This window comes from Dromiciops gliroides, chromosome 5 (genome assembly GCF_019393635.1).
Source record: "Dromiciops gliroides isolate mDroGli1 chromosome 5, mDroGli1.pri, whole genome shotgun sequence".
NCBI lineage: Eukaryota > Metazoa > Chordata > Mammalia > Microbiotheria > Microbiotheriidae > Dromiciops > Dromiciops gliroides.
This window is the reverse complement of record NC_057865.1, coordinates 203,420,590-203,444,888: the sequence shown is the minus strand read 5'-3', so window position 1 is coordinate 203,444,888 and position 24,299 is coordinate 203,420,590. Positions and strand designations below refer to the sequence as shown.

General features: G+C 36.9%; 2 protein-coding genes across 6 annotated transcripts in view; one reads left to right on the top strand and one right to left on the bottom strand.

Moving 5' to 3' along the window:
- Positions 1-24,299, bottom strand: part of BCL2L13 (BCL2 like 13) — a 78,628-nt gene that overhangs the window by 40,492 nt on the left and 13,837 nt on the right. For 4 of the 5 annotated variants that reach the window (XR_006353223.1, XM_043966017.1, XM_043966021.1 and 1 more), the window contains exons 2-3: positions 24,094-24,283; positions 465-572 (exon numbers count right to left, since the gene is read on the bottom strand). Coding sequence is in view for 4 of the 5 variants with exons in the window: in XM_043966017.1 (XP_043821952.1) it covers positions 465-572; positions 24,094-24,214 (229 nt within the window). In the remaining variant the exon portion in view is untranslated. Of the gene's footprint in view, positions 1-464; positions 573-24,093; positions 24,284-24,299 lie in introns of those variants that run through there. The other variant, XM_043966018.1, reaches the window with a different exon arrangement.
- LOC122727953 (14 kDa phosphohistidine phosphatase-like) lies at positions 5,310-5,780 on the top strand. Its single transcript, XM_043965905.1, has one exon. The coding sequence runs from the start codon at positions 5,310-5,312 to the stop codon at positions 5,778-5,780; it is 471 nt and encodes a 156-aa protein (XP_043821840.1).

The window sequence follows — 24,299 nt, the reverse complement described above, 5'->3', positions numbered from 1 at the left end:
CTCTGTGATGAGAGTTCTTCAAGCTGGGGGCAACTAGGTAGCGTAGTGGATAGAGTACCAGCTACCAGCCCTGGATTCAGGAGGACCTGGGTTCAAATTCAGCCTCAGACACTTCACACTTACTAGTCATGTGACCCTGGGCAAGTCATTTAACCCTCATTGCCCTGCCCACCCCCCACCCCCTCACCCCCTCACCCCCTCACCCCCCCCAAAAAAAGTGTTCTTCAAGCAAAGACTTGTTAGACATGTTGTAGAGGGATTCGGGGATGGGTGGGTAACATGATAACTTCCAAATTCAGGTTTTGTGATTTGAGAGAAGAAAACAAAAAGCCCTCTACCACTGAAATATTTACTACTCTATGTGAGTATATATTATTCTAAAAATAAATTAGAATAAATTCTGAATTAATTTTTAAAAACAAACCAGAAATTAAATATAGTTAGAATAAGATGAACAAACAAACCTTCAGAAATTTCTTCATTTAGAGACCTCAGCTCTTCTTCAATTTCAGTCTTAACTTTTAATACAAGCCCTTGGTCCAAAAGTTGTGAAGATGTAGATGGCTGAACCCCTAAAATCAATCAGAAAGGTCAACACATATATACGTATATATAACAAGGAAGACATAGCAGGAAAAAGATAAAAAAACAAGCATCAAGAAACAATATACAAAAAATTAATAATTATCCCCTAGAAAAAATGTTGATTCAAGGCTCTTGTTGAGAAGTTGGGCCCATTTGGGCCTGTTAGGAAGACCCACTGGTTAGGGTAAAGTTTAGTGGGAATTTAAGGGAATTAAATAAAAAGAAAATTGACTTGAGGTCCCCTTCCTCTAGATATTTCTGCTGGAGATAGGGAATTAGAGTATAACATTCAGGAACCAACCTCTGGCAATCTCTGTGTCCTTAATCCTATATTTCAGTCACATTCTGCCAAAATGAAAACTCCCTTTTCTACTGTTGCCTTTCTCCCCATTATTTTCATCCTTTCTAGTTCAGCTTATTAACAAAATCGTTTATTGTTGCTGTTGTACAGTTGTTTTCTATTGTGTTCAACTCTCCATGACCCCATTTGGGGTTTTCTTGGCAATGATATCGGAGTGAGTTGCCACTTCCTTCTCCAAATGAGGAAACTGAGGCAAACAGAGTGCCATACAGCTAGCAAGTCTGAGGCCAGATTTGAATTCAGTGAGATGACTCTTCCTGACTCCAGGCTTGCCACCTCACTGCCTTTAACAAAATTTACTTCATCCTAAACATTGTTCTCTCACTATTTCCATCTTTTGGAGCTCATATAAATAAGACTCTCTCTTGAAAACACATCAACCATTACCACTCTTCAGTGCCAGACAACTCCTCTCATAGCATAGGGCCAAGAGGAATCATACACATACTCTTCATTCCTTATTGTTGCCTCTTTTACTCTTACTCTCCAACTTTTCCTCCCATGAAACTCTATTTCTACCCATAACACCTGGTCAGGATTCTTGTGGTAGTCATCAATTCACTTTCAGGTCATTCTCCCTCCTTTCTCAGGAAGACTGATAATCTTCCTCTTCATCTTAACTAATCTCTGGCCTCATCCTTGATAATCTCAAACCCTAAAAATTTTGACTTTTAAATAATTCATCTCTACTGAAACAGATCTCTCCAAAGTTGCTGCCCTCTTAAAACTGCTAAATTCTAATGGCCTTTTCTTTGACTTCTTTGCAACATTGGTGAATATGTCCTCCTGGACTCTTCTTTCTCCTTCTGCTCCTCCACTTCAGAAATCCTTTTCTTGGAGGCAACTGGGTGGCGCAGTGGAAAAAGCACCTGCCCTAGATTCAGGAGAACCTGAATTCAAATCCATCCTCAGACACTTAACACTTACTAGCTAGGGGGCAGCTAGGTGGCGCAGTGGATAAAGCACCGGCCCTGGATTCAGGAGTTCCTGAGTTCAAATCCGGCCTCAGACACTTGACACTTACTAGCTGTGTGACCTTGGGCAAGTCACTTAACCCCCACTGCCCCGCAAAAACAAACAAACAAAAAAAAACCACTTACTAGCTGCGTGACCCTGGGCAAATCACTTAACCCTCACTGCCCCCCCCCCAAAGAAATCCTTCTCTCCTTTTAAGATGCAGCTTGAACACCAACTAAATAAAGCCTTTCTTAATCACCTCAACTGTTAGTGCTCACTCCTAAACCACCTTTAATACTTTGTATTTATTTAGATTTATTCTGCATATACTTATATAATTACCTGCTGTCTTCCCTATTTAAATATATATTTAAGTCCCTTCCATGCTTCATTGAATTGTTTCATTCATTGTATTTGTACCCCCATTAACTAGCAGAGTGTCTGGCACATGGTAAATGTTAATAAATACTTGCTGGCTGACTGAAAAATGTCTGACAGTCTTCTCAATTTTTTTTTGCTCATCATCAATGTCTTGCTCCTTAAGGACAGTTATCTGCCAAACTATGTCACAGGCCCTCTTATTTTCTATATTTTTCTATATTTTCTCCCTTGGTGATGATGTTACCCACTCCCCTGGAATTTAATTATCCCTTCTCTATGGTTCATTCTCTCTCTCTCTCTCTCTCTCTCTCTCTCTCTCTCTCTCTCTCTGCTGGCTGGTCATCTCCACATATATATCCCTAAACCATTACTTCCTCTAAGCTGCCCTACTTTTAGTTGCAAATATTATAAATATTACAGTCATCTTTGAATCTTTCCTTTCCTCCCCATGACTTTTCCTTAATCTCCTATAACTTACCACTTATACTAATATAGAAATATCAGTATCTTCTTCTTTTTAACCTACCCAAATTCAGATCCTAATCAGCTTTCCTCTGGACTACTGTAATAACTTTTAAATTAATTTTTCTTCCAAGTTTCCCACCTTCTCCAAGCCAACCTTAATACAGATGTCAAAATAAGGCCCAGGTCTGACCAAATCACTGACCCATCTAAAAACTACCAGTGCCTCAGATTCACACCCAAGGTAAAATATAAATTGCTTAGCTTGGCATTTACAGCCCTCCATAATCTGGCTCCAACCTCCTATTCCAGTCTTATTTCCTTCACCTCCTAGACAAATCAGACTATGGGTTTGTTCCCCAAACTCAACATAACATCTCTTGCTTCCATACATTCACAAAAACTATTCCCTATGCCTTAAATGCACTGCTTCCTACTTTAACTGTCAGGGTCCTCTTGCTCTGTGTAGTCTTCCCTGATTTCTCCACCAGAAAGGATTCTCTCTCCTCAAATATTCCTAGCATGCTTACTCTGGAACAAGTACACCAATGCTTTCTCACTTATATTAATTTATATGTGTGTATATCTAACTACCCTCACTACTATCCCAAAGAATGCAGGGCAGAAACTACATATCTTTGTATTCCTCACAACAGCAGGGTGGTGCTTCTGTGTTTGCTGAATTGAAGATAGGAATAAGATATATAGGTACCCAAAAAGAAATGGTTACTTTAAAGAGATAGCAACACAGAGTAATAATTTGTAGAGAAAAGGGGGTTAGATAGGAATCTATGCATTTTGCATTGTCTCTTTCACTCTGAATGCCTTATTCCCTATCTGCTCTGTTGTTTTAGCCACATTATCACAACCTAATCTTTGTAATCTCTTAGTCTTTCATTCCTCTAACGTTTCATGTTATCAGGTTGAGTTAATAATAAGGTCTCAATCCCCACACTGCACAACTAAGGTCATATATGTGCCATGGCCACTAGTCAGTGAAGTTACAGGGGATACAAGGAAGATTAGTCAAGAAGCCTTATCCAGGAAGTGATACAAGGACAAAGAACAGGAAGGTGAACAAGAGCCATGGGGAATGTTTACACAGTTTATAAGAAATTGAGTCTATATACCTCAAAATAAGTGCAGCCAGGGAGCTATGTTTAGAAAATGAAAATGAAGCCAGAAATATCCTGCATTTGGACAAGTCACAGAATCTTTCCCAAGCATACAGAGAGGACCAGTGATTTGACTTGAAGGAAACTGAGGGAGGAAGGAACCCAGAGCATCAGCAGGCCTACTTCTGAGGAGAGAAATCATGTGTTCTCACAATAGGTTTAAAGGTCAGTATCCACAAAATCTTATTTCTTAGAAGAGCTATTTATTCTAGTTTAGAAACACAGTAGCAGCATCAACAAAATCATGGTTACATGTATAAAATGGCAAAATTGACAGTGTTTCTGTTATAATATTTTTCATTTGATTGGCTGCAAAGCTATTGGTTAATTCTTTTTTTAATGAAAAGTACAGCCTATAACATGGAAGGCAGTGTTCCTCCTTCCTCCCATAATTCTCCCACTCCAGGACACCCAGAGTCCATAAGGAGCAAATGAGATAATATGTATAAAGGACTTTACAAACTTTAAAGCACTGCACTACATAAACATTAGCCACTATAAGCTCGACAGCAAACAGGGGATTTTATGGCAAAATTAATTAAGCAGAGTAGTGGATAAAGCTATGCAATGCAATTCACTCTCCCAACGTGGAGAGCATGGATAAAGCATGTCCTTCCTCCTTGCTAAACCAAGGTGAAAAATGCAATACAAATATGGCAGATGTTGCTTCCCCTAGCAGGGTGGAGTAAGTCAAAGCACCTACTAATGTCAACTCAAAAATCATAAAGTAATCCTGGAGAAATAAGTCAACGTATGAGGATATAGACTACCACAAAGAAAAAAAAAGAATTCAAGTATCAAGGAACCATAATCAGAATCATAGAAGAACCAGAAGCTAGTACTATAAAGGAGAGAACATTTTGGAATAATATGACATTACAAAAGCAAAAAAAAAACAAAACTAAGGCTTCCAACTGAGAATAATTTAACTTATAAGAATAAGTATAGGGGCAGTCAGGTGGCGCAGTGGATAGAGCACCAGCCCTGGAGTCAGGAGGACCTGAGTTCAAATTTGGCTTCAGACACCTAACACTTACTAGCTGTGTGACCCTGGGCAAGTCACTTAACCCCAACTGCCTCACCAAAAAAATAATTAATTAATAAATTAATAAATGAATGGACAGATAGATAAAAATAAAAATTCTTCCTATTGGGGCAGCTAGATGGTGCAGTAGATAGAGCACTGGCCCTGGAGTCAGGAGGACTTGAGTTCAAATTTGGCCTCAGACACTTAACACTTACTATCTGTGCGACCCTGGGCACTTTGTCACTTAACCCCAATTACCTCACCAAAAAAATAAAAAATAAGTATAATCCTATAGGGAAAGAATTAAAACATTAATGGTAGGAGTATTGGTGGGAGGGGCCGGTTTGCACGCTGCGGGAAGATGGTGGAGGCCGACCTCGCTGAGATCCCGGATGTCGACATCGATCCCGACGGTGTCTTCAAGTATGTGTTGATCGGAGTACATTCTGCTCAGGACTCCAACCCCGATGGCCAGGACTGCCCAAGCAAAGAGATCGTGTGCGACTACAAGTGGGCCGAGTACCATGCTAATATCTATGATAAAGTGTCAGAGGAAATCCAGAAGAAGGGCTTTGACTGTGAGTGTCTGGGTGGCGGCCAAATCTCCCACCAGAGCCAAGACAAGAAGATTCATGTGTATGGTTACTCCATGGGTTTTGGACATGCTCAACATTCTCTCTCGACGGAAAAAATCAAAGCGCACTACCCCAACTATGGGGTCACTTGGGCTGATGATGGTTACTTATGGGGCCTAGGTTGCTGCCTTCCTAAGCTGTCAGACCTATCCTTGAATTCTTGGCCCCCACCTCTTTGTTGTGTTGTGTTGTGTTAAGGAGACATGTTTGTGATGCCCTGGTGTTTGCCTCCTGTTGTGCCTTCCAGTGCTGTGGTGCCTAGCTGGGCCCCAAGGGGCAGTCAGGCACAGAGTCCCCAACTGGAATTAAAAGTGGTAGCACCAAAAAACAAAACAAAACAAAAAAAAAAACATTAATGGTATAGAAATTTTTCAAGTAAGCCTGTCAAAAAGACCAGAGCTAAGTAAAAACTTTGAAGTGCAAGGTTAACATATTTGGACAACTCAAAGGGGGCAAAATGAGTTGCTTATACTTTAAGAGAAGACTATGGGCAGCTAGGTGGATAAAGCACCGACCCTGGATTCAGGAGGACATGAGTTCAAATCTTGCCTCAGACACTTGATACCAGCTGTGTGACCCTGGGCAAGTCATTTTAACCCTCATTGCCCCGCAAAATAATAATAGTAATAATCATAATAATATGGGGCAGATAGGTGAAGCGGTGAATAAAACAGTGGCCCTGGATTCAGGAGGACCTGAGTTCAAATCCAGCCTCAGACACTTGACATTTACTGGCTGTGTCACACAAGTCACTTAAGCCTCATTGCCCCGCAAAAAAAAAAAAAAAGAAGTATGCAGAAGTAAACAAAAGTTCACAAGATCAAACAAATAGGTCAATTTTTTCACTACCTTGTTAAATTGATGTACATTTGTAACTGCCCCAGTTTAAAAAAAAAAAAAAAGGAGGCTAAGCAATAACTATCCCTTCAAAAAATCCCAATAATTTCAAGGTTCACAGAGGTAGTAGTTAAATAGGGCAGAGAGACTTGAGGGTGATTTTTTTTCTGTTTTGATGATCTTAAAAGGGAAGGAAAAAGGAATATACTAACAAAGGAACGAAGAAGAAAGGTGTGGAACTTTCTCATAATTGGAGTGATAAAGAAAAATATTTCAAAATTGAGGAAGGGTAGAGGGAGGGTCATCATATTAACCCCACTCTCATCTGAACTGGACAAAGGAAATTTACTCAATAGTGCAGGAGGACCTGAGTTCAAATCCAGATTCAGACACTTGACACTTACTAGCTGTGTGACCCTGGGCAAGTCACTTAACCCTCATTGCCCTGCTTAAAAAAACCAAACAAACAAAAACCCTCAACAGTGAAACAGGGAGGGAAAAGGAGAGAAGGACTTAAAAAGGAGAATGGGGGTGAGTCAAGCAAAACAGATTTCAACTTTGGAAAGTGGATCACAAAGGAAAAAGGAAAGAAAGGAAGGGTAAAAACCAGTGATATAATATGGGCCAAGGAAAGAGAAGGCAGGTAACAAAACATTCAGAAAGTTCACATTCCTTGAAATCCAATGCCTTCTTGTCCCTGTAAAGAGAAGACCAAACAACAAAGAGAGGAAAAAGTATAAGAGAATATGGTGGAGGGAAATATACAATGACAGGGCTATCATAACCATAAACGTGAATAGGATGAATCCTCCATAAAACAGAAGAGAAAAGAGAACAAATTAGCAAGTAAATCCAACAATACATGGTTTATAAGAATTACACTTGAAACTTAAGATTCACAAGAGAAAAAAAGAGAAACTGAAGTAGAATTTATTATATTTCTGGAAAACTCAACAAAGTAGGAGTAATAATTATAATGTCAGAAAAGGCAATAGTAAAAACAAAGTTATAAACAGGAAACTATAACATACTAAAAGGTAAACCATAGATAATGCAATATCAAGAATTTATATATACATCAAATTACATAGCTTCTAAGGACTTAAAGGAAAAATTAAATCAATTACAAGGAGAAATGGACATAAGAACCAAAATACTTGCGGACTTCAATCGAACCCTTTCAGACCAAGAGAAATTTAACCAAAAAAAAAAGGGGGGGGGGAATGGAGAATTAAGCACCTAAGTAAATTTTATCAAAGTTAAGATAGGTTAGATTACTGGGAACAAAAAGGAAAATATGTGTGTATATGTATATATACTATATAATATTATATACACATCTAATATAAATAATATATGATATACATAATATATACTTCTTTTACTTTTTCCATTAACAGCTTTTAGTTTCTCTCCCTCCCACTCTCAATTGAAAAAAGAAAATCCTTGTAACAAATATGCACAGTCAAGGAAAATAAGTGTCTATACAGTCCATGTCATTTTGAATCTATCACTTTGCTACCAGGGAGTAGGTAACATAACTTCATCAGTCTTCTAGAATCATGAAAAAAGTTCAATCTGAATATACATATTTCTCTACTGTGCAGGGCACCTTTGCAAAAACTAACAATGTGCAAAAGCATAAAATCTGTACAGAAAGAAAAACCAGAATATTAAACACATACTTTACTGAGAGGCAGCATGGCAGAGTCAATGGAGGCAGGAAAACTTCGGTTCAATAGCCAGTCAATAAACATTTATTAAGCACTTATTATGTGCCAACACTGTGTTAAGCTCTGGGTATACAAAGGCAAAAGGCAATTCATGCTCTCAAGGTGCTCACAGCCTGAAGGTTCTGCCTCTGACACACCAGCTATATAACATTTCAGTGCTACTGGTAACTCTCTAAAAATACCGACAGCAGAGAAGATGTTGACCTGTCTCAGTAGAGGGAGTTTCTCTCATAGGGAAGTCTTTGATATCAGTCATATATAAGACACGACAATGTCCAGGCCCTATTTAATGAACACAACATTTTTTAATGTTGTAATCAGGGCCTTAACCTAAAGAAAAGGTTAAATAGAAACAAAATAATTTAATCCTAAAGAATTTGTGGGCCAAGGGGTGGGGGTGGGGGGGGTCAGAGAAAGAAATAATAGTTTAACAAACATGGTAAAAATGAGAACTATAACAAAATATTTGGATTGTAGCCAGAGCAGTCCTAAGGGGCTTATGCCCCATAGAGACCACAGATAAAAAGAAAGTCCCCATATAAACCAAAATATTTATAGCAGCATTGTATGACAGCATAGAATTAGAAACAAAGTAGATGCCCATCAAATAGGAAATGGCTAAATAAATTGTGGTACATAAATGTAATGGAAAATTACCGTGCTGTTATAATGCTGTAATGTAAGAAATTTTGAATGTGATGAATACAGAGAAATGTGGGAAGATCTATATGAACTGATGCACAGTGAAGTAAGCAGAGCCAAACAAAAATATATACAATGATTATAAAAAAATTAAAAGGGAATGCTGCAAATTTTAAAATATTAAGTATGGTTCAAAAGATGTCAGAAAAGAATCATCCCACCCTTTTCAAAGGTAGAATGTCCATAACTATTATACAGATTCTTTGATGTGTTGATCAATTATGCTCCCCCCCCGCCTTTTTTCGTATTTAAAAATACTATTTGTTGGTCAAAGGATATGAACAGGCAGTTTTCAGATGAAGAAATCAAAGCTATCTATTGCTAGATGAAAAAATGCTCTAAATCACTACTGATTAGAGAAATGCAAATTAAAACAACTCTGAGGTACCACCTCATACCTATCAGATTGGCTAATATGACAACAAAAGGAAAATAATAAATGTTGGAGAAGCTGTGGAAAAATTGTAACACGAAAGCATTGTTGGTGGAGCTGTGAACTGATCCAATCGTTCTGGAGAGCAATTTGGAATTATGCCCAAAGGGCTATGGGACTGTTCATACCCTCTGACCCAGTGGTACCACTGCTAAGTCTGTATACCAAAGAGATCATAGAAGAGGGAAAAGGACCCATATGTACAAAAATATTTATAGCAGCTCTCTTTGTTGTGGCAAAGAATTTGAAATTGAAGGAATGCCCATCAATTGGGGAATGGTCAAACAAGTTGTGGTATATGAACGTAATAGAATACTGTTGTGCTATAAGAAACGATGAGCAGGAGGTTCAGAGAAACCTGGAAGGACTTACATGAACTGATGCTGATTGAGAGGAGCAGAACCAGAATACTGTACACAGTAACAGCAACATTGTGTGATGAACAATGGTGATAGACTTGGCTCTTCTCAGCAGTGCAATGATCCAAAACAATTTCAAAGAACTCATGATAGAAAATGTTCTCAACATCCAGAAAAAGGAACTGTGGATTATGAATGCAGTTGAACCATACTATTTCTACTTTTGGACAGTTTTTTTCCTTCTTTTTTGAGGTTTTTCCCTTGTGCTCTGATTCTTCTTTCACAATATGACTAATGCAGAAATATGTTTAATGTGATCACATATATATAACCTATTTCAGACTGTTTTCCATTTTGGGGAGGAGGGAGGGAAAAGAGGGTGGGAGGAAAATTTGGAACTAAAAATTCTATGAAAACAAATGTTGAAAACTATCCTTATGTGTAACTGGAAAATAATAAAATACTTTTATTTTTTAAAAAATGCTATTTGTTATATGGGATGATTCTCTGAGAGGGGCAGAGAAGAAAGAAATCTATTGGGATATAAAAAACAAAAGAAATCAATAAAAAATAAATAAGACAGTGTAAATATAAAAAATGTAATTATAATAGATCTTATTAATAAGACATAAATAAGACAAAATACACACAAAAAACTTGACAAAGTATATCCATTTCTATTAAAAACATATGAATAAATGGATACTTCCTAAGTATGATAAAGAATCTAAAACCAAGAGATAGTATTATATGTACTAGAGAAATGCTAGTAGTCTTTCTAATAAAATAGGGGTAAACCTGAATTGTTGTAGCAATCAGACAAGGGGGAAAAACTGAGGGAATAAGCACATGCAAAGAAGAAACAAAATTATTTCTTTTTGCAGGTGATAGAGAATGCTAGGGATTTCAGGTAGACATTATTGAAGCAACTAATAAATTCAGAGAAATTGCAAGATATTAAATAATACCACACAAATCAAACTTTCTATATAATACAAAAAAAAATCCAACATGAAAAGGAAGTAAGAAATTTCATTCAAAATAACTACAGAATGTATACAATATCTAAGAATCCACATACACACACACTGACAAGAAGCATACAAATAAAAATAGAAGACACTCCTCAGAAAAGTCATGTCAAGTCTAAATAAGAGGGCATGTATTATTACATGCTCATGGCTAGGACATGCCAGTATAAAAAAATGCCAATATCACCTAATTTATTTATTTAGTGCCATGTCAGTAAAACTACAAGAGTTGTTATACAGAGCTGGAAAAAAAAATAAGAAAATTCATTAAGAATCACAAAGGTTAACACTGAAAAAAATTCAGAAATGGGCTTAGCAGTATTAGACCTCAAACTATATTTCAAAGCAGTAATCATCAAAACTATTTAATACTAAATAAAAAAGAGAGGTTAATTAGTGTAAAAGAATAGGCACACAACATTCAGAAGAAAGCAAACTCAAAGACACCAATTACAGGAGAAAAGACTCACTAACTAAAACTGCTAAGAAAAATGGAAATTAAGCTAGAGGAAATTAGGTATACAGCAACTTCTCAGATCATATTCAATAATAACCTCCAAATGTTTACAAAATTAGAGGTAAAAAACAACATCACAGCAGAACCAGGAGAATGTTGTACACAGTAACAACAATATTGTTTGATGAAGAACTGTGAATGATTTAACTATTCTCAGCAATACAATGATCTAAGACAATCCCAAAGGGCTGATGATGAAGCATACCATCCACCTCCAAAGAAAGAACTGATATTGACTGAACACAGACTAGAGGATGCTGTTTTTCACTTCCTTTCATTCTTTTTTCTTTTATTCAAGAATGTTTTCTTATACAAAATGACGAAAATGGTAATGTTTTACATAATTGCACACATATGACATATCTGATTGCTTACCTCCTCAGGGAAGGAAAGGATTGAAGAGGGTTAGAATTTGTATCTCAGAACTTTAAATAAAATGGTTTTTATTATTTAAAAAAAAATTTTAAAATTACCAAATAAAAGTAACATCATAAAAAATGTGAGGAACACCAGGAGAAATATCTTTCTCAACTATGGACAGGAGAACACATAACCAAGCAAAAAGTAAAGAGGGTCACAAAAAAAGTGATAATAGCTAGCCTTTATATAGTGCTTTAAGGTTTTCTGAGCACTTTACAAAGATTATCCAATTTTACCTTCACAACAACCCTGGGAGCTAAGTGTTATTAATACCCCCATATTCCAGATGAGAAACCGAGGGAAACAGAAGTGACTTGCCAAGAATCACACAGAATGGACAATTATGACTATGCAAAATTGAGAAGGTTTTGCACAAACAAAATCAATACAGAGTTAGTCAATAAACATTAAGTGCCTTCTATGTTCTAGGCACTGTACTAAGTCCTGGAGATACAAAGAAAAGTATAGGACAGTACCTTCCCTTGAGCTCACAATCTCATGGGGGAAACAACACATAAAAAGAAGCTAAATTTAAAAGTAGGGAGGGGCTTAGGGAAGTTAGTCAGCTGGGAGCATGATGAAGTCCTGCAGCTGGGGTGGGAAATGATCTGAGGAGGTGTCAATTCCTAAATTGATTTCATTTTGCAGAATGAGGCCCAGGAAATCAGCACAGGGAATTACCTGGGTGCTCTCTTTAAATGCTGGGAGGTCTGAGAGAAGCTCCCAGATGTCCACCTCGATCCTCTCCATCCAAAGGGAAGGAGAAGTTCCAGAAGCAGGGGGTGCTGAGGATTTCCTCTTGCAGAAAGATGAGTTTCTGGAGATGATGATGATAAGGTCCGGGAAAGCAGCCAGATGGGTAATGATTTGAAATTAGAAGCAAAACAGTGAACTGGGGGTAAAAATCTTTGTTGCAAATCTCTGATAAAGAACTCCTATCCAAAATATACAAGGAACTAATTCAAATATATAAAAACAAGACCACTACCACGTTCATGTGCTGCTGAAGGAAGCTGAAGAAAACCACAAAACCATGCTGAATGGGTCCACTATACATGTATGTTACATAATGTCCACTGGGTCCTTACTGTGGCGTGGCAGTCTTTTTATACCTCTCTAAATGTTTCACTCTCCCTCTCACCACAATAGCTTTTGGAAATCTTTTCCATTCCTCCTCAGACTTCCCAAGGCTCCCCCATCCTAACAGCTGAGAACTTTACCCAGTATTTTACTGAAAATAATTAAGACCATTTGCCTAGAATACCCTCTTCTCTCCTCCTCTCACACCACTTGGATGCCTTCCCGGGCTATCTCTACTTTTATCTGTCTTAGGCCTTCTCCTTGCCAAGGAAAAGCTCTAAACATGAACAAAATGATCCCATTTTTCCTCTAGCATCCCCATTCACTGATCTTAAATCCTTCCCTGTGTACTAAATGCTTCCCTGTTGCCTACAAGCATGCCCATGTCTCTCCTCTACCCTCAAAAAGCCCTCTCTTGATCTGTCCATCCCCAGTAGCTATCATCCTATAGTTTTCCTCCCTTCCATGGCTAAAATCCTTAAGAAGATCACGTACAATTTGATGCCTCCACTTTTTCTCCTCTCATTTTCTTCTTGACTTTCTAGAATCTGACTCCATCATTCAACTGAATCTGTTCTATCCAAAGTTACCAACAATCCACTGTCAGATCTAATGACCTTTTCCCAATCATCCTTCCTAACTTGTATGCAGCCTCTGACATTGTCCATCATCCTCTTCTCCTTGATAGAGAGCAATGTCATGAAAGCCTAGATACTATTTCTCCTCAATCTCCTATCTGTCTGACCACTTCTTCTCACTCTCCTATCTGTCTGACCACTTCTTCTCAATCTCCTATCTGTATGACCACTTCTTCTCAGTCTCCTTTGCTGTATGTAAATCTAGGTCATATTCAGTTATGAAAGATGTCCCTCAGAACTCTGTATTGGGCCCTATTCTTTCCAGATTATTTCATCTGGTAATCTCATAAAATCCCATGGTTTCAATTATCATCTCCATGCTGATGATTCCCAGATCTATATATTTTGTCTCTCCTAAATTTCCAGGCTCCCATCTCCAACTGGGCATATTGAACTAGATGTCTTGTTTAAAACATCTTAAACTCAAAATGTCCAAAACTGAACTCATTTTTCCCCTAAGCCCTCCCCTCTTAACTTCCCTATTACTGCTGAGGTAAACATCATCCTCCCAGTTATCCAAACTCACAACCTAAGTCATCCTTGACTCCTCACTCCCACCTCCCCACATCGAAATAGCTGACAAGCTGAGTTGATTTTCCTTTTGTAACATCTCTCATATATTGCCACCTCCTCTCTTCTGAAATTGCTGATACTGTGATACAAGCCTTTATAGCTTCACAGCCGAAGTACTGCAATAGTCTTCTGGTTGGTTTCCTTGTGTCAAATCTCTCTCAATCTAATGCATCCTCTTCTCAGCTTTCCAACTGATATTCCTAAAGCAGAAGCCTGCCCATGTCAACACTGTCTTCAATAAAGGCTATTGGCTCCCTACTGCCTTCAGAATTAAATAAATATCAACAGTTAATAAATATTAAATATAAAATCTTCTTTTTTACTTTGAATGACCTTCACAACCTGGCCCTTTCCTACCTTTTTAGTCTTCCTTCTTACTCCCATCCATGTACTCTACAGTACACTGAAACTAGCCTCCTTGCTAGACCTCAAACAAGACACTTCATCTCTTGACTCCATGCATTTTCCCTAGATGTACCCTCGGCCTGGAATTCTCTTCCTCCTCATCTTCACCTCCCAGCTTCCTTCAAGTCTCAACTTAAATCCCACCTTTTGAAAGCTTCCTTATAAGATTATCAACAATTTGTCTTGTTTACATATTGTTTGTACATAGTCATTTGCATGTTGTCTTCATCATCTGACTATGATGCTTGAGAGAAAAGGCTGTCTTTCTTTTTTTTTTTTTTCCCAAAGTCTTTCTTTGGATCCCCAGCAGTTAGTATAGTACCTGGCACACAAAAGGAGCAATATAAATGTTTGCTGATTTGCTGACAAGAGCCATTCTACAACAGACAAATGGTCAAATGATAAAAGTGAACAGCTTTTTAAAATTATTTTTATATATTCTTCGAATTAGCAAAAACCTGCCTTCTCTCCCACCTACCTTAAACTTCACTCCCTACCTAGCACCATGAGAATGAAAGTAAAACAAAATTCCTATGATAAACATGTGTAGTCAAGCAAAACAAATTTCTATATTGGCAACGTCAAAAAAAAAAAGAAATGTCTTGTGCTCCTCCTGATAGCTTTTATCTTTTTGTTATATACTAAGAATGCTGATGATTTATATGAATTTATCTTATATTCTGCAATTTTGCTTAAAAAATATTTATAGCAGCTCTTTTTGCAGTGGCAAAGAAATGTAAATTGACTAAGTACCGATGTAATGGATTACAATTATGCTGTAAAAAATGACAAAAGGGATGGATTCAGATAAACCTCGGAAAACTTGTTTGAACTGAGTTCAACCAAGAGAACAATGTATTCAATAACTACAATATTATAAAGAAAAAACAACTTTGAAAGACTTAAGAACTGATTAGCAGAATGACCGGCCAAGAATCCAGAGGACCAATGATAACTCATGCACCATCTAGCTGCCCCATTATGTAGTCTTTTAAAAATGCAAGCTGATGGAAGATTCTTAAGCGATCAAGAAATAGAGGAAATTGGGGCAGCTAGGTGGCGCAGTGGATAGAGCACCGGCCCTGGAGTCAGGAGTACCTGAGTTCAAATCTGGCCTCAGACACTTAACACTTTCTAGCTGTGTGACCCTGGGCAAGTCACTTAACCCCAATTGTCTCACTTAAAAAAAAAAGAAAAGAAAAAAAAAGAAATAGAGGAAATTATAAAATTAAAATAGATCATTTTGATTACATTGAAAGGTTTATGCACATACAAAATTAATGCATATGAGACAATAAAGGAAAAAATGAAAAATATTTTTATCATATGTCTCTGGGAAGGGTTTGGTACATAACATATATAGGTAACTAAAAGACCAAAAGCCCTTTCCAAAGAGTTAAGTGGTCAAAGGATATGAACAAATAATTCTAAAAACTTTAACTACCATTTTAAAGAATAAACACATATCAAAACAATACTGAGGTTTCACTTGCCCAAAAAGTTGATGGAATTGAGCATTAGTACAACCTTTCCAGAAAGCAATTTGGAATAATGCTGACAAGGTAACTAAAATGTCCATCCATACCCTTAACCAAGAGATTCTACTGCTAGGCATATGGTCCAAGGAGATCTCTACATATTTCTAGCAGCGCTTTTTTGTGGTAGCAAAGAAAGAAGGAAACAAGCATTCATTAAATTTCTGCTATGTGCCAGACACTGTGCTAAGCACTTTTCAAATATTATCTCATCTGACACTCACAAGAACCTTGCAAGGTTGGGGCTATTACTATCCCCATTTTACAATTAAGGGAAACAAAGGTTAAGTGACAGCCAGGATCACATAGGCTAGTAAGAGTCAGAGGATGGATCTGAACTCATGTGTTCCTCACTCTGTGCTTAGTTCTCTGGCTACTGCACCACCAGCTGCCTCAGAACTGAAACCAGAAACAAGGCAGAAGCCCATCAACTAGGGAATGGTTCAACAAACCAAGGCACATGAATACAATACAAATAGAATACAAAAGTGTGGTATGAAATAATGAACATGATGAATAGAAAGATACATGTAAACATTTACATGAACTGATACAAAATGAAAGAAGTAAAGCCAGGAAAACATGGAAATAGAAAGAGCAAAACAAAAACAAAACAATCATCATGAATGTTACAAAAGTATAAAGAACAAATATGGGGCAGCTTGGTGGCACAGTAGATAAAGCATTGGCTCTGGATTTAGGAGGACCCGAGTTCAAATTTGACCTTAGACACTTGACACTTACTAGCTGTGTGACCGTGGGCAAGTCACTTAACCCCAACTGCCTCACCAAAAAAATAAAAACAAAACAAAACAAACAAAAAAGAACAAATATGACCCCTGAGGAAGAGATATGAAAAGACACCTCCCCTACTCTACTCCAAGGCTCCTTTGCAAAGGTGGGGAATCCAGAGTGTAGAACATTACACATAGCATCAGATTTTTTTCAATGTGCTGACAAGTATTGCTGATGTTTTTCTTAATCTATTTTTATTAAAAATTCTCTGTTATAAGGAATGGCTCTTTGGGAGATATATGGAGAGGAATACAGGAAGAACCCAGTGATTGAAAAAGAAAAGATATCAATAAAACATATTTTAAAAATTCAAATTGTAATAGAAACTTGTGTTTCAAACACAATCCTTTTAGTTCTTCTGTATCTGTGAAACTGCTCATGTTTGATGCTTATCAAGTATAGGATAATTTAAATATTTTGTTTGTTTGTTTGTTTTACAGGGTAATGAGGGTCAAGTGACTTGCCCAGGGTCACACAGCTAGTAAGTGTCAAGTGTCTGAGGCCAGATTTGAACTCAGGTACTCCTGACTCCAGGGCCAGTGCTCTATCCACTGCACCACCTAGCCGCCCCTACATATTGTTTTTAAAAAAATATTTAAGAGGGACAACTAGGTGACACAGTGGATAAAGCACCAGCCCTGGATTCAGGAGAGTCTGAGTTCAAATCTGCCCTCAGACACTTGACACTCACTAGCTGTGTGACCCTGGGCAAGTCACTTAACCCCAATTGCCTCACTAAAAAAATTTTTAAATTAAAAAAAAAAAACCAACAATATGTACAAGATTTTAAAATTTAATTTATTAACTTAAAACAGAAAAGGCATTTCCACATACAAAGAACACAAAAAAGATTTTTATATGAAATTGTGAATCTTTTCCATTACTATTTGATTTTTTTAAGTATTTAATAAATTCCACTTTTAAAACAGTCAAGCTTCTCTGTGCTTCCTTCTGAATTCCTTCTGTGCTCCTCTGACTACTTTTAAAAATGTTTCAGTGGGGGCAGCTAGGTGGCACAGTAGATAAAGCACTGGCCCTGGATTCAGGAGTACCTGAGTTCAAATCCGGCCTCAGACACTTGACACTTACTAGCTGTGTGACCCTGGGCAAGTCACTTAACTCCCATTGCCCCACAAAAAAAAAGAAAAAATGTTTCAGTGGCCCTTCTAATTTTCTTTTCAATAATTTCAATATTGGGTGGAGAGCATAGAAAGCTGAGCTTGATTGGCTCCAAAAGGTATATATCCTGAAGCATAAGAGGAGAGAAAGCTCGTTCTTTAAACTAAGCTAGATATCAGGGTGATTTAAGCAGCAAACAAGTATGGTGAGGTGATAGAAAGGTATTTTTTTAAGTGCATAGATAATTATTTGTTAATTTTTGTTCTTTGACATTTCTTAAATTTTATAGAGATATGGCTAATTAATTCATTATTGTTTTAAAAATACTTTTCACTGTAGAAAACACGACAAAACCATTAGGGGAAAGAAGAAAGGAGACCCTTGTAACAAATAAGCACAGTGAAGTAAAACCAATACAGACAGTGGCCAAGTATAAACATATACGTATCCCACACCTTGAATTTATAAGCTTCATCATTCCCATCCTCCAGTATTATCTTCCTTCAGCTCCCCAAAAACCTATTTCATATGTTTCCCTGCATAGAAGTCTATTCAAACCTCCTTTAGTATTATCATGTACACATTTTGAGTTTATTATAGAAAAGGAGGTGAGATGTTGACAAGCCCAATTTCTACCAGGCTGCTTCTAGTTTTCCCAGAAGTTCATATCAAATAGGGAATTCTTTAATAAGTAATTTCTGGTTGGGATTTATTTAACATTGGCTTGTTTAGTTTCATTGTTTCTGATCTTCCCTTGTTTAATGTTTCATCAAGTCATTTTTCTAGCTCAAAGCTTCTTAAACTGTGGGTCACAACGCCACATTATGGGGTTGCATAACAATGCAGGGGTCATGAAAAATTTGGCAACAGTAAAAGGTTATGTATACCTATTTTATATACCTATATAACCAGGGTTGTGTAACAATTTCTCAGGCGAAACAGGGTCATGACTGGGAAAAGTTTAACAAGCCCTGTTCTAGCTAACCAAGACCAAAAGCTGTTTATCATCTGTAAAGAAACCCGAGAGAAAATAAATATTCTGTGTAGTAATGACAAAAAATATTAAAATATGTACAATAAATCATTAAGACATACAAATGATGTAAAGACAACTTAAAGTTTTGTTTTGACAAAAAAAGTTTTTAAACTGTTAGGGTCAAGGAAATATAGTAAGAACATTAATACTTAACAAACTGATATGCAGATTGAACATACCACCAATGAAAATACTAGCTGGCTATTTCTTAGAACCAAAGTTATAATAAAGTTCATTAAAAGGTAAGATTATAAAGAAACATGAAAAATAAAACTGGCAAACCATAAAGCAGTAATTATTATACTGCCTTTGGTGCCTACACATCCCTAAACACACACACACACAGCAGAAAAACAGAACAAGATCAATGAGATAATAAAGAACCCATAATCAGGACCTAACAATATGCTTAAAAAGAAAAAAGAGTAGGTTAATGATAATAATTAAGTACAAATACAATAATAAAACAAAAGGAAACCTAAATACAAACAAAATGTGCTCAATAACTGGCAAATGGCTGAACAAATTTTTGTTATCTCAATGTAATGTGTTAAGGGCTAAAATTCTAGCTAAACTGTCTATTTCTGCACTATAAGGAAAGATAAATACATGAAAAATCTTGTTGCTTGTCCTTCATTCTCAAAGAGTACCATGACATCCCTGATGTTATGACTTGCACTGAAATGGATTAGGAGGGAAGTGGGACAAGAAAAGGGGATAGGGGTGCTGATACAAGGGAGGGCAGCTTCAAGTAGGCAGTGGTCAGAAGCAAAACACTGGTGAGGTGGAACAGAGTGAAAGGAGGAAGGGAGGGAGTGGGGGGGGGGAGAGGAAGAGAGAGAGAGAGAGAGCGTGCATAAGCAAGCAAAAAATGGGATGAAGGTAATTATAATTAGTAATCATAACTGTGAATGTGAATGGGATGAATTCACCCATAAAATGAAAGTGGATAGCAAAGTGGATTAAAAAACAGAATCCTACAATATATTGTTTATAAGAAACACATTTGAAGCAGAGAGACACACACAGAGGAAAAGTAAAAGGCTGAATATATTTTGCTTCAGCTGACGTAAATTAAACAGGGGTGGCAATCATGATCTCAGACCACAAAAAGAAGAAAACAGACTAATGAAAAGAGATAAGGAAGGAAACTACATCTTGCTAAAAGGTACCATTAAAAAATGAAGTAATAATCAATACTAAACATGTATGCACCAAATGGTACAGCATCAAAATTGTTAAAGGAAAAGTTAAAAGAGTTACAGGAGGAAATAGACAGTAAAAAACTATACTAGTGAGGGACCTCAACGTTGCCCTCTCAGAACTAGATAAATCTAACCATAAAATAAACAAGAAAAAAGTTAAGGAGGTGAACAGGATTTTAGAAAAGTTAGATATATGATAGAACTCTGGAGAAAACTGAAAATGTACAGCAGTACAAGGTACCTATTCAAAAACTGACATTTTATAATGTCACAATCAAACACAGAAAGGCAGAAATATCAAATGCATCCTTTTCAGAAAATGATGAAATAATAATTACATTTAATAAAGAGCCATTGAAAGATAGGTTAAAAATTAGTTGGAAACTAAATAAACTAAATCCTAAAGAATGAGTGGGAGGCAAGCTAGGTGGCACAGTGGATAAAGCACTGGCCCTGGATTCAGGAGTACCTGAGTTCAAATCTAGCCTCAGACACTTAACACTTACTAGCTGTGTGACCCTGGGCAAGTCACTTAACCCCCATTGCCCTGGGGGGGGGGAATGAGTGAGTCAAAGAACAAATCAGAGAAATAATAATTTCATTTAAGAGAATGACAACAATAAGACAACATACCAAAATTTATGGGATGCTGCCAAAGCAGTACTTAAGGGAAAATGCATATCTCTAAACATTTAAATCAATAAAATAAAGAGCAGATCAATGAATTGGGCATGGAACTAAAAGAACTAAAAAAAGAACAAATTAAAAATTCCCAATTAAACACAAAATTAGAAATCCTGAAAATCAAAGGAGAGGTTAATAAAATTGAAAGAAGATCATTGAAGAAAGAGTTCTACCAAATTCCTTTTATGACACAAATATATATAGTGCTGATAGAGCCAAAAACAGAGAAAGAAAATTGTAGACCAATTTTCCTAATGAATACTGATACAAAAATTTTTAATAAAACTCTAGCAAGAAGATTACAGTAACATATCACAAGTATCATACACTGTGACCAAGTCGGATTTGTACCAGGAATGCAGGGCTGCTTCGATATTAGGAAAACTATCAACATAATTAATCGCATAAATAACAAAACCAACCAAAATCATGATTATCTCAATACATGCAGAAAAAGCTTTTGATAAAATACAGTATCATTCCTATTAAATGGAGCTTTCCTTCATGCAAACAAGATTAGAAGGAAAGCAGAAAGCTGGGAAACAGCCAGTGACTCTGATAAGAGGCCTCATTTCTCTAATATATAGAGAAATGTATCAAATGTATAAGATGCCAAGTCATTCCCAAATTAATAAATGGTCAAAGGATATGAACAAGCAGTTTTCAGATTAAGAAATCAAAGTCAGAGTCATATAAAATTGCTCTAAATCACTACTAATTATAAAAATGTAAATTAAAACAAATTTGAGGTACCACCTCACCCATGTCAGATTGGCTAATATGACAGAAAAGGAAACTAATAAATATTGAAGGGTATATACAATAATTGGTGGGGGGAGGGAGGGCAGCTAGGTGGCTCAGTGGATAAAGCAGTTGCCCTAGATTCAGGAGGACCTGGGTTCAAATCTGGCCTCAGACACTTGACACTTACTAGCTGTGTGACCCTGGGCAAGTCACTTAACCCTCATTGCCCCGACAGAAAAAAAAGGTACTGTTGGTGGAGATACAAATTAACCCAACAACTCTGGAGAGCACTTTGGAATTATGCCAAAAGGTCTATAAAACTGCAGGCATCCAATCCAGGAAAAAAGAAAAAGAAAAAAAAGGAACTGTGGAATATGGATGCTGATTGGACCATACTATTTCTTTTGTTTTTGATGCTGCTGGTTTTCTGATTTGAGGTTTTTCCTTTGTGCTCTGATCCTTCTCGTATAACATGACTAATGCAAAAATATGTTTAATGTTATTATGTATATATAACCTATATCAGACTGCCAGCTGTCTAGGGGAGGGGGGGGCGGGAGGGTAAGGGGGGAGAAAAATTTGAAATTGGAAATCTTATATAAACAAATGTTGGAAACTATTTCTACATGTAACTGGAAAATAATAAAATACTTTTATTTAAAAAAGAAGAAAAAACAAAAAACTGCAGGCATCCTTTGATTCAGCAATACCACTACTAGGTCTGTATGCCAAAGAGATCCCAAAAGAAGGAAATGGACTTATTTGTACAAAAATATTTATAGCAGTTCTTATTGTAGTAGCAAAGGATTAGAAATTGAGGGGATGTCCATCAATTGGGGAATGATTGAGCAAGTTGTGGTATATGATTGAAATGAAATATTACTCTGCTACAAGAAATGATGAGCAGACTGATTTGAGAAAAATCTGGGAAGATTTATATGAAGTGATGCAAAATGAAATGAGCAGAACCAGGAGAACATTATACATAGTAACAACTGCAATACTATAGTCATTCAACTATGAAAGACTTAGCTCTTCTCAGCCAATACAATGACCCAAGACAACTCCAAAGGACTCATGATGAAAAATGCTATCCACCTCCAGAGAAAAAACTGATGGGATCTGAATGCAGATCAAAGCGTACTATTTTTCACTTTTTGTGTTTTTTTCCTGGCTTTTTTTTCCCCTTTGGGTCTGCCTTCTTTCATGACATGACTAATACGTTTTACACAATTTAACATGTATAACCTACATCAAATCGTTTACCATCTGAGGGAAGGAAAGGAAGAAAATTTAGAACCCCAAATTTTTTAATGAATGTTAAAAATTGTCCTTACATATAACTGGGAAAATAAAATATTATTTTTAAAATGCTAGCTACGGCAATAAGACAAAAGAACAAAATCAAAAGTAAAAACATGGCAAAGGAGAGAGAAAAGTATTGCTATTAAGAGATGACATAAGGGGCAGCTAGGTGGCACAGTGGATAGAGCACCAGCCCTGGAGTCAGGAGTACCTGAGTTCAAATCCGGCCTCAGACACTTAACACTTACTAGCTGTGTGACCCTGGGCAAGTCACTTAACCCCAACTGCCTCACTTAAAAAAAAAAAGAGAGATGACATATATTTAGGAAACCCCATAAAATCAAGGAATAAACTAAAATAACTATAATATATACAATAGCAAGATCATAGGTTACAAAATAAATTCACAAGGGACAGCTAGATGGCGCAGTGGACAGAGCACCAGCCCTGGAGTCAGGAGTACCTGAGTTCAAATCTAGCCTCAGACACTTAACACTTACTAGCTGTGTGACCCTGGGCAAGTCACTTAACCCCAATTGCCTCACCAAAAAAAAAAAAAATTCAGAAAGAAATAAGATAAATTCAAAATAACTACAAATGTATACATCCAGAGTCAACCTACCAAAACACACAAAATTTATATAAATATAACAGCAAATCACTCTTTAAAAATACAAAGAGAAACTTAAATTGGAGAAAGATTTGCTGCTTTTGGTTGAGCTGTAGCAATATTAGGGGGAACAAAGTCATTATTGCTCTCCTTCATTGATATACATTCCACTCAAACTAGCCTACCTGTTGTCCAAACTTAGTATGGTATCCCTTACCTCCACACCTTTTTTCTGTTTATACCACATCTGAAACACATTCCCACAGCTCAACTCAAGTGCCAACTCCCCAGAAAACCTTTCACAATCCATCTAATGGTTAATTTTTTCTCCCTCCTCAAAATATATTGTTCTTATTTATTTTAATATTATACTGCCACAGAAGAATATTTAAGTCATTGGAAGGCAGGGATCTTTTCTTTGGTCTTTATATCCCCCCAGCACTTAGCATAATGCTTTGCACATAGTACGTGCTCACATAAACGTCTGAATTGAACTGAATCAGACTTAGAGCTACTATTAAGTTCTACTATCTACTACTATTAAGCTCTCTATATTAAAATCACTACTGGTAGGGGCAGCTAGGTGGCACAGTGGATAAAGCACCAGCCCTGGAGTCAGGAGTACCTGAGTTCAAATCTGGCCTCAGACACTTACTTACTAGCTGTGTGACCCTGGGCAAGTCACTTAACCCCGATTGCCTCATTAAAAAAAAAAAATCACTACTAGTATCACAAGTCAAAACTGTTACCTTGAGCTGAGAAAAGATCCTGTTCTCGTGGTTTCTCTCTTGAAAGGAGTCCCAAGTAACTGAGAACAACATATTTTGTTTCATAGTGAAATCCTATAGGCACAGCAACAGAAGATGCCATTAGGCTGGCTGACAAAGTTCCACAAAATTCCAGCACAGGGGGACTATTCCTCTGGTAAATATGAAAATGCTGAAAGACAGAAAAG